This window comes from Salvelinus namaycush, unplaced genomic scaffold (genome assembly GCF_016432855.1).
Source record: "Salvelinus namaycush isolate Seneca unplaced genomic scaffold, SaNama_1.0 Scaffold132, whole genome shotgun sequence".
In the NCBI taxonomy this organism is placed as follows: domain Eukaryota; kingdom Metazoa; phylum Chordata; class Actinopteri; order Salmoniformes; family Salmonidae; genus Salvelinus; species Salvelinus namaycush.
In genome coordinates this window covers 331,133-343,066 of record NW_024058031.1, presented here as the reverse complement: position 1 = coordinate 343,066, position 11,934 = coordinate 331,133, and the positions used below count along the sequence as shown (strand labels likewise).

The following is an 11,934-nucleotide window of genomic DNA, read 5'->3' as shown; positions in this document are numbered from 1 at the left end:
GCGTGTATTTTGAAATAGCATTAACTAGGCGGATGTAGCATACTGAAGTCCAACATTTAGATACACATATTAAGTTAGTCGTATAATAGCCTATATCAAATTAGACGAGATTAGAAGCTGTCTAAAGCAGATGCAACAGGTGCTCTTTCAAAGTGAAACCACACCCAACTTATTATCACCGTACCACCCCCCTCAGTTTCAGTCGGACAAGTTTTTAAGTCAACACTCCAGACTGTCAACTTTAGTTTCCTTAGACTGACTAGTGCTGCTGTATCACCTTAACAAGTTAGTAACAGCAGTCCAGAAGCCATGCCGAGCCAAGCGGAGCAGTGGATCCGCACTTCGATGCGCACACCGGGCATTTTTATCTTCGGAATGGTCCTTGCCCCTTGCGGCTGGATCCTAAACCTCACAGCGACAGTGGCTCCCAACTGGAGAACCATCAACACTATCGCCTTACTGCCGGTTGATACGTTCCTACAACAAGGCATCTGGGACATATGCAAGGTGTCCGACTCATCCCGAGTAAACCAATGTAGCCAAAAGGACGAAGCGTACTTCAACAACCAGATTATAGTGGTCGCCCAGGGCTTGATGGTAGCGTCTCTGATATTGACTCTGATCGGGCTGGCCACGGCAACCCCCGGGGTAAGGTGCTGGAGAGACCGCCCGAACTGGACAGTAGCCGGGCTGGGGGGAATGCTAATCTTTCTGTCTGGAGTCTTGACGATCATCCCTATTGCATGGTACACTCACATCCTCAAGGACATCGCCGCATCCAGCACCGACATTCGCGTCGGCTACTGTATTATTTTGGGATACATCGGGGGCATCTTCGAGCTACTGGGCGGCTTGGTCATGTTCATTGGGATATGTCGTTGCTGTGGCGGTAAGAACCGCGGAGAGACGCGAGTCTCGGAGACCACAGCACACTTCAGAAACACCAAACCCCCAACGCGCCGCATCGAGGTGCCGAGCATAGCCCGAACCCGGAGTAGCGTTAGCAGCGTTCCCTACTCTAAAGACTCTATGGAAGACGAGGCGGACTTCCCCCGGGCAAAGAGCACCTCGTACGGAGGAAGACGACCTGCTTATGACGTTGATCTGTGAGGACATTATGGTGAAGAGGGTCAGTTGCCATTGATAGGTGTGACATGTATTCTATAGCACTACATAGTAACGTTACATATCTACCAATGAAGGACATTTACCTCTACATGTAGGCATGTCGTTTTAACCATAAAACTAGACCTAATCTTGTTGTTTGGGTGAATATGATAGTAATATAAATTCATTCACACATATGCCTATGATGTGGCCTATGGCATGTTAGTATTTGAAGATGTAACATTATTTACAAATGACAATGCCAGCTCCATAGAACATGGAATATAGTGCCTTCGGAAAGTATTCAGACCCCTTGACTTTTTTTTACATTTTGTTAGGTTACAACCCTATTATAAAATTGATTAAATTGTTTTTGTTCCCATCATTCTACACACACTACCCTGTAATGGCAATGCAAAAACAGACTTTTAGAAATGTTTGCTAATTTATAAAAAAATAAATCACATTTACATAAGTATTCAGACCCTTGACTCAGTTCTTTGTTGAAGCACCTTTGGCAGCAATTACAGCCTCGAGTCTTGGGTATGACGCTACAAGCTTGGCACACCTGTATTTGGGGAGTTTCTCCCATTTTTCTCTGCAGATCCTCTCAACCTCTGTCAGGTTGGATGGGGAGCGTCGATGCACAGCTATTTTCAGGTCTCTCCAGAGATGTTCCATCGGGTTCAAGTCCAAGCTCTGGCTGAGCCACTCAAGGACATTCAGAAACTTGTCCCGAAGCCACTCCTGCGTTGTTTTGGCTGTGTGCTTAGGGTTGTTGTCCTGTTGGAAGGTGAACGTTCGCCCCAGTCTGAGGTCCTGAGTGCTTTGGAGCAGGTTTTCATCAAGGATCTCTGTACTTTGCTCCGTTCATTTTTCCCTCGATCCCGACTAGTCTCCCAGCCCCTGCTGCTGAAAAACATCCCCACAGCATGATGCTGCCACCACCATGCTTCACCGTAGGGATGGTGCCAGGTTTCCTCCCAACGTGACGCTTGGCATTCAGGCTAAAGATTTTAATCTTGGTTTCATCAGACCAGAGAATCTTGTTTCACATGGTCTGAGTCCTTTAGGTGCCTTTTAGCAAACTCCAAGTGGGCTGTCATGTGCCTTTTACTGAGGAGTGGCTTCCGTCCGGCTCCTCAACCATAAAGGCCTGACTGGTGGCGTGCTGCAGAGATGATTGTCCTTCTGGAAGGTTCTCCCATCTCCACAGAGGAACTCCAGAGCTCTGTCAGAGTGACCATCAGGTTCTGGTCACCTCCCTGACAAAGGCCCTTCTCCCCCAATTGCTCAGTATGGCTGGGTGGCCAGTGTTGGTGGTTCCAAACTTATTCCATTTAAGAATGAGGCCACTGTTCTTGGGGACCTTCAATGCTGCAGAAATGTTTTGGTACCCTTCCCCAAATCTGTGCCTCAACACAATCCTGTCTCGGAGCTCTACGGACAATTTCTTCGACCTAATGGCTTGGTTTTTGCTCTGACATGCACTGTCAACTGTGACAGGTGTGTGCCTTTCCAAATCATGTCCAATCAATTTAATTGACCATAGGTGGACTCCAATCAAGTTGTAGCCATTGAGTGGCTGCTGCCAACATACTGACTCATCTCTAGCCACTTTAATAATGCAAAATGGATGTAATAAATATATCACTAGCCACTTTAAATAATGTTTACATACCCTACATTACTCATCTCATATGTATATACTGTACTCTATACCATCTACTGCATCTTGCCTATGCCGTTCAGCCATCGCTCATTCATATATTTTTATGTACATATTCTTATTCATTCATTTACACGTGTGTATAAGGTAGTTGTGAAATTGCTAGGTTAGATTACTTGTTAGATATTACTGCATAGTCGGAACTAGAAGCACAAGCATTTCGCTATACTCGCATTAACATCTGCTAACCATGTGTATGTGACAAATAACATTTGATTGAGAAACATTTAAAGGATGATCAATGGAAACAGGATGCACCTGAGCTCAATTTCGAGTCTCATAGAAAAGGGTCTGAATACTAGAAAAATTCTAAGAACCTGTTTTCGCTTTGTCATTATGGTGTATTGTGTGGGGATTTGAGGAATTGCCTTTATTTAATCCATTTTATAATAAGACTAATATAACAGAATGTGTTAAGTCAAGGGGTCTGAATACTATATACACACACATACACCCTTAAATATTCAATGGGTCGGGATCTGTGTGCTCAAATCATTGTCTACTTAATTGTCTAAATGCACTTTATATTCTATTCCAGGAGGATAGGATGCTCAGACTACATGTTACTTCCTACTGGAAATCATTATATTAAGGGCTGTTTGGCCTACAAGTTATCCTACTGTTAGGATACATGTTATGATCCTACTGCAAGTGATTTTGTTTAGTGCGTTTAGGATATGTTATCTTACTGTAGGATACAAGGGGTTTTATGAAATAAAATATTTAGTGTTTTTCTGTTTAATATATTCTATTAATTCCTACTGAGGGTTGACATGTTGAATTAACAGTTTAACGACAGTAGTTCCTACGGAGGGTTGACATGTTGAATTAACAGTTTAACGACAGTAGTTCCTACGGAGGGTTGACATGTTGAATTAACAGTTTAACGACAGGAGTTCCTACTGAGGGTTGACATGTTGAATTAACAGTTTAACGACAGTAGTTCCTACGGAGGGTTGACATGTTGAATTAACAGTTTAACGACAGTAGTTCCTACGGAGGGTTGACATGTTGAATTAACAGTTTAACGACAGGAGTTCCTACGGAGGGTTGACATGTTGAATTAACAGTTTAACGACAGTAGTTCCTACGGAGGGTTGACATGTTGAATTAACAGTTTAACGACAGTAGTTCCTACGGAGGGTTGACATGTTGAATTAACAGTTTAACGACAGTAGTTCCTACGGAGGGTTGACATGTTGAATTAACAATTTAACGACAGTAGTTCCTACGGAGGGTTGACATGTTGAATTAACAGTTTAACGACAGTAGTTCCTACGGAGGGTTGACATGTTGAATTAACAGTTTAACGACAGTAGTTCCTACGGAGGGTTGACATGTTGAATTAACAGTTTAACGACAGTAGTTCCTACTGAGGGTTGACATGTTGAATTAACAGTTTAACGACAGTAGTTCCTACGGAGGGTTGACATGTTGAATTAACAGTTTAACGACAGGAGTTCCTACTGAGGGTTGACATGTTGAATTAACAGTTTAACGACAGGAGTTCCTACTGAGGGTTGACATGTTGAATTAACAGTTTAACGACAGGAGTTCCTACTGAGGGTTGACATGTTGAATTAACAGTTTAACGACAGTAGTTCCTACGGAGGGTTGACATGTTGAATTAACAGTTTAACGACAGTAGTTCCTACGGAGGGTTGACATGTTGAATTAACAGTTTAACGACAGTAGTTCCTACGGAGGGTTGACATGTTGAATTAACAGTTTAACGACAGTAGTTCCTACGGAGGGTTGACATGTTGAATTAACAGTTTAACGACAGTAGTTCCTACGGAGGGTTGACATGTTGAATTAACAGTTTAACGACAGTAGTTCCTACGGAGGGTTGACATGTTGAATTAACAGTTTAACGACAGTAGTTCCTACGGAGGGTTGACATGTTGAATTAACAGTTTAACGACAGTAGTTCCTACGGAGGGTTGACATGTTGAATTAACAGTTTAACGACAGTAGTTCCTACGGAGGGTTGACATGTTGAATTAACAGTTTAACGACAGTAGTTCCTACGGAGGGTTGACATGTTGAATTAACAATTTAACGACAGTAGTTCCTACGGAGGGTTGACATGTTGAATTAACAGTTTAACGACAGTAGTTCCTACGGAGGGTTGACATGTTGAATTAACAGTTTAACGACAGTAGTTCCTACGGAGGGTTGACATGTTGAATTAACAGTTTAACGACAGTAGTTCCTACTGAGGGTTGACATGTTGAATTAACAGTTTAACGACAGTAGTTCCTACGGAGGGTTGACATGTTGAATTAACAGTTTAACGACAGGAGTTCCTACTGAGGGTTGACATGTTGAATTAACAGTTTAACGACAGGAGTTCCTACTGAGGGTTGACATGTTGAATTAACAGTTTAACGACAGGAGTTCCTACGGAGGGTTGACATGTTGAATTAACAGTTTAACGACAGGAGTTCCTACGGAGGGTTGACATGTTGAATTAACAGTTTAACGACAGTAGTTCCTACGGAGGGTTGACATGTTGAATTAACAGTTTAACGACAGTAGTTCCTACGGAGGGTTGACATGTTGAATTAACAGTTTAACGACAGTAGTTCCTACGGAGGGTTGACATGTTGAATTAACAGTTTAACGACAGTAGTTCCTACGGAGGGTTGACATGTTGAATTAACAGTTTAACGACAGTAGTTCCTACGGAGGGTTGACATGTTGAATTAACAGTTTAACGACAGTAGTTCCTACGGAGGGTTGACATGTTGAATTAACAGTTTAACGACAGTAGTTCCTACGGAGGGTTGACATGTTGAATTAACAGTTTAACGACAGTAGTTCCTACGGAGGGTTGACATGTTGAATTAACAGTTTAACGACAGTAGTTCCTACTGAGGGTTGACATGTTGAATTAACAGTTTAACGACAGGAGTTCCTACGGAGGGTTGACATGTTGAATTAACAGTTTAACGACAGTAGTTCCTACGGAGGGTTGACATGTTGAATTAACAGTTTAACGACAGTAGTTCCTACGGAGGGTTGACATGTTGAATTAACAGTTTAACGACAGTAGTTCCTACGGAGGGTTGACATGTTGAATTAACAGTTTAACGACAGTAGTTCCTACTGAGGGTTGACATGTTGAATTAACAGTTTAACGACAGTAGTTTGACTCTACAGACTGAGGTTAAGATACAAGACAGAATAGTGAAACAGAAGTCACAGGTGTCCCATTGATCCATACTATTCAGGAACAGAACCGTTATTTTAAAAGCATGGGAACCAGTTAATAACGTTATTTTACATTCCAGGCATTTGTTTCTAATCCCACACAGACAATTAAAGCTCCTATGCAAAGCCCTCACTGTCACTCAAACGTATTCCAGTGTCTGCCTGAAAATCTTTGACTGAGCATGTTTAGGCTACGTGCCCCTACCCCTTCTGAAGCAGAGGCTACTGTACTGACAGTACACGCTTTTTTATTTATTTCACCTTTTAACCTGGTAGGCCTGTTGAGAACAAGTTCTCATTTACAACTGCGACTTGGCCAAGAAAGCAAAGCAGTTCGAAACAAACAGAGTTACACATGGGATAAACAAATGTAGTCAATAACAAAATAGAAAAATCGATACAGTGTGTGCAAATGTAGTAAGATTAGGGAGGTAAGGCAATAAATAAGCCATACAATTTAGCAATTAAACACTGGAGTGATAGATGTGCAGAATATGAATGTGCAAGTAGAGATACTGGGGGGTGCAAAAGCAAAAGAGGGTAAGTAATAATATGGGGATGTGGTAGTTGGTGTGCTATTTAGCAGAACTGGAAGGAAAGGCGACCAAATGAGGAGTTGGCATTGGGGGTGACCAGTGAAATATACGTGCTGGAGCACGTGCTACGTGTAGGTGCTGCTATGGTGACCAGTGAGCAGAGAAGGCGGGGTACAGTACAAGCTTGATTCAGAAGATATGGAGATACATATTTAATTAGCTAGAAGAGAATGGATTCACTTTTTCACTAGTTAAAGATACTATAGGCCTAGTTATCACGTTTCATGTTGGATTTATTTACAGAAAGGTAATACTTGTTTTAATGCTGGTGCCCTTCTGGTATACTTGTCTGTCCATCACATATAAACTAGATTAACTGCTCTATCCGCACTGATTGGTTTAGTCATTTAATGTTTAAAAAAGTTGATTTGACAGGTTATAAAAAGGAAAAATATACACCGGTAAATTTTTTGTTGTTGCTTCAAACCAGTTCAGAACTTTATTTTGCTTGTCAGAAGAGTGGAACGAAACAATTGTAAAATAATTTGGGTTTAAACCCTGCTTTCTACTCTAGGAATGCCAACAAGTTGTTTTGTTGACCAAGTGCATGGATGTCATAAACAGGTAAAAACTATGATCTACAGGTTAGTTCTACAAAGTGTGATGGTTCGACAAATGTGATAAACAATCCGTTTCAAAGGATACCACTAGGAGACATTGATCACAGAAGTAAACAGTGTTTTAATGTGAATGTGCCCAGGTTTAAGCATATCCAACATTCAGATACAAGAACAAAGCTTAAAAAATACAATGGATAAAATATTTTGTTTGCAATGCGACTACAATAATTATTCAAGAACATAGCATTTTATCTCCATGGAATTAACAAGGCGGTTGTATGATCCGAAAGTCCATGACTGGACAGGCTTCCATTATGTTCTCACCAACCTCCAGAGGGAGAGACTGGAGCAGCTTGAAATTAAGACAAACTCACTTGAGTTTACAGTTACAAGAGAAAATTATATCAGCAAGGGGACCAGACTTGTATACAGTGTATATTTTCAAACCTTTGTGGCCAATGAAAAGCTCCGTTGGAATTCCTGTCATGTTTCGGATCAACTGAATGTTGCCATTGCTTAGGTGTGCCTATTAGTCACTCATGAGTCAGAGATAACACTAAGTCAGGCAACAAAATCAGTCAAACAAACCACAAGCAACAACCACAAGCAACACAAACCAATCAGGCAACACAAACCAATCAGGCAACAATAAGGCAAGGGAATGCATCACCACACTAATCAGTCATAACAGCATGCATCACCATATAAACCAGACAGGCCAGGATCACTGTGAAAAGCTGCTGCTCGTCGAGGCTTTGGTTTCCCAGAAAAAAATTATAAAGTTAGTCAGTATAAAGACGTAACCAAAAGAACAGTCCTTTATACGAGTAGTCCCACCATATATGGATTTATATTAGTACCACAGCACAGTCCTTTATACGAGTAGTCCCACCATATATGGATTTATATTAGTACCACAGCACAGTCCTTTATACGAGTAGTCCCACCATATATGGATTTATATTAGTACCACAGCACAGTCCTTTATACGAGTAGTCCCACCATATGGATTTATATTAGTACCACAGCATAGCAGTTTATTTAAGTAGTCCTATGGAATAGTAGTTAACACTAGTAGTACTAGCGCATGTAGTTTATATGAATATAGTTGGTAATATAAATAGCACTAAAGTATTTAGTTGCTCGTATTAAAAGTACTACAGTATATAGTTGTTTATATGAATAGTACTTCAGTATACTGTATACAGTAGTCGTGTATATAAGGTAATCATACATTTAGTTGTTTATATGAATACTACTACAATATATAGTTTACATGAAGAGTACTTAAGTATATAGTTGTTTATATGAAGAGTACTACAGTATATAGTTATTTATACATGTACCAGAGATGGAGCCAATGAAAAGGCCAAGCTCTGATGTTGGACAGTAAACTTCACTTTGATCTAAGGCACTCAGCAGCACAATAGGGATAGTCATGCAATCCTGAGTATGCAAGACGAAACCTGTTTCCAAGAACACTACAGCCTGTATAGAACAGTGTTGATTTTCAAACCTCAATCCCCAGCGGATGCTTTCTGTTGCCAATGAAAAACACTGTTGGACTGACTGGTTTACCAGCGTTGAAATTCCTGTCATGTTTTGGAGAAAATGTGTAAAATGTTTCCACTCCTTAGGTGTGCCTTTCAATCACTTGTCCTGAGTCAGATAACACTAACAGTCAGGTCAGGATCAAACAGAGGTAAATCAGTCAGGCCCGGATCAAACGGAAGGAAATTGTTGAGAAATGTAATTTTTATGTAACCTTTAATTTTGTGGTTTAACTAGGCAAGTCAGTTGAGAACAAATTCTTATTTACAATGACGGCCTACCCTGGCCAAACCCTAACCCGGACGACCCTGGGCCAATTGTGCGCCGCCCTATGGGACTCCGAATCACGGTCGGTTGTGATACAGCCTGGAATCGAACCAGGGTCTGTAGTGACACCTTTAGCACTGAGATGCAGTGTTTTAGACCGCTGCGCAACTCAGAAGTAACGACTTTTCAAATAAGTCACATTACGTTCGCTGACAGTTTGTTAGCAATGCTAGCCTTACAAACTGCATAGCATATCATTACAGCAGTTGCTTGTAGGTACCGCATGTTAGCTAGCTACTAATACAAACTTGCCAGTATATTAACTATATGCTATCTAACTACACAACATTTATTGACTTGATTATTCTTTGCTTAGCTAAGTGGTATAGTCGTTGTGGGTTCTCAATGAAGTCGTAAAATGTCTATCTAGTAATTTGTTAGCTATGCTAACAAGAAGTTGCATGGCAACAGCATCAACTACCGATAGACAGGCGAAGCGCTAGTACAATCAACTGAAAGGATACCGGTCATTTACAGTATACTAAAAATCAACAAACAGTATATAGTATGTAATATATAGTTATTAAGTATGTAGTATACAGTTTGTTAGTATTCGAACACAGCTATAGCCAAAAAACAGTCCTTACTTTATACGAGTAGTCCCACCATATGGATTTCTATTAGCACCACAGCATAGTGGTTTATATATGAAGTCCTATGGTATAGTAAACACTAGCGTATGTAGTTCATATGAAGAGTACTACAGTATATAGTTGTTTATATAAATAGTACCACAGTATATAGTTGTTTATATAAATAGTACTACAGTTAGTTGTTTATATAAATAGTACCACAGTATATAGTTGCTTATATAAATAGTACTACAGTATATAGTTGCTTATATAAATAGTACTACAGTTAGTTGTTTATATAAATAGTACTACAGTATATAGTTGCTTATATAAATAGTACTACAGTTAGTTGTTTATATAAATAGTACTACAGTATATAGTTGCTTATATAAATAGTACTACAGTATATAGTTGTTTATATAAATAGTACTACAGTATATAGTTGTTTATATAAATAGTACTACAGTTAGTTGTTTATATAAATAGTACCACAGTATATAGTTGTTTATATAAATAGTACTACAGTATATAGTTGTTTATATAAATAGTACTACAGTTAGTTGTTTATATAAATAGTACTACAGTATATAGTTGCTTATATAAATAGTACTACAGTATATAGTTGCTTATATAAATAGTACTACAGTATATAGTTGCTTATATAAATAGTACTACAGTTAGTTGTTTATATAAATAGTACTACAGTATATAGTTGCTTATATAAATAGTACTACAGTATATAGTTGCTTATATAAATAGTACTACAGTATATAGTTTATATAAATAGTACTACAGTATATAATTGTTTATACCGGGGATAAAGCCTGATGAAGGGGATGTGCTCTGATGTTGGACCATCAACCAAACCTACAAGAAGTGTGACAATATCATTAAAATCACAGAGAACAGACATTCACAGTTCACTAGACATGTTAAACACTTCATAAACTTTAAACATTCATACAAATTGTTTTAACTACTGTAAATAACATCGTACCAGTTTTTTTCTTAACATGAAATTCATGTTTGTGGCATGAGTTATGGTTCAGTTATTGCTAATTATTGTGTGAGACGTGGTTGAATGTCCTACCTTGAGTATGGTGGTGCTACAGAATGTCTTTCTCTAAACCATTAGAATCCTTGGCTGCAGTTTTCCTATGACGACACAAACAACATTAGCACAAGGGTTCCAAGTACAGGAGGACCGTTTCACCATACGTTCAAGTTGGCTGTATTTATATTTAATTATATGAATAATTCTATAGTTACCACCTTCTGAACTTGACCCTTCGCCTGATGAAAGCAATGATGAAGGAGAGGATGAGGATGCCAACGATAAAGGCCAATACCCCCAGGGTGAGAGGAACACTGATTGCCTCATTGACACTCTCATGGCAGAACTCTCCTCTGTACCCCAGGATACACTCACAGGTGGTGGCCTGTCCCTGAGCCACACAGTGACCATGTCCTTTACACAGCTGGGCAGCACAGGACTGCAGGTCCAGACCACGCACCACACCATCGTCCAGGTGGAGGGTTACAGTGGGAGAGATAGCCATGACGTCGGCTGAGCCTCAGGTCACACCAGGGTAGCTGAGGATGGAGCAACGATCTAAAGATTTAACATACAGTATGTATAGTACCATCTATACCATGTGTTCTAATGTAATACATACATTATGTATAGTACCATCTATACCATGTGTTCTAATGTAATACATACAGTCTGTACAGTACCATCTATACCATGTGTTCTAATGTAATACATACAGTCTGTATAGTACCATCTATACCATGTGTTCTAATGTAATACATACAGTATGTATAGTAATATCTATACCATGTGTTCTAATGTAATACATACAGTATGTATAGTACCATCTATACCATGTGTTCTAATGTAATACATACATTATGTATAGTACCATCTATACCATGTGTTCTAATGTAATACATACAGTATGTATAGTACCATCTATACCATGTGTTCTAATGTAATACATACAGTATGTATAGTACCATCTATACCATGTGTTCTAATGTAATACATACAGTATGTATAGTAATATCTATACCATGTGTTCTAATGTAATACATGCAGTATGTATAGTACCATCTATACCATGTGTTCTAATGTAATACATACATTATGTATAGTACCATCTATACCATGTGTTCTAATGTAATACATACAGTCTGTATAGTACCATCTATACCATGTGTTCTAATGTAATACATACAGTATGTACAGTACCATCTATACCATGTGTTCTAAT

At 39.3% G+C, this 11,934-nt stretch overlaps 1 protein-coding gene across 1 annotated transcript; it reads left to right on the top strand.

Moving 5' to 3' along the window:
- The first annotated feature begins 286 nt into the window (after positions 1 to 286).
- LOC120036371 (claudin-23-like) lies at positions 287 to 1,320 on the top strand. The gene has a single exon (XM_038982844.1). It carries the CDS (start codon positions 310 to 312, stop codon positions 1,108 to 1,110), a length of 801 nt encoding a protein of 266 aa, XP_038838772.1. The 5' UTR covers positions 287 to 309; the 3' UTR covers positions 1,111 to 1,320.
- Positions 1,321 to 11,934: the final 10,614 nt, after the last annotated feature.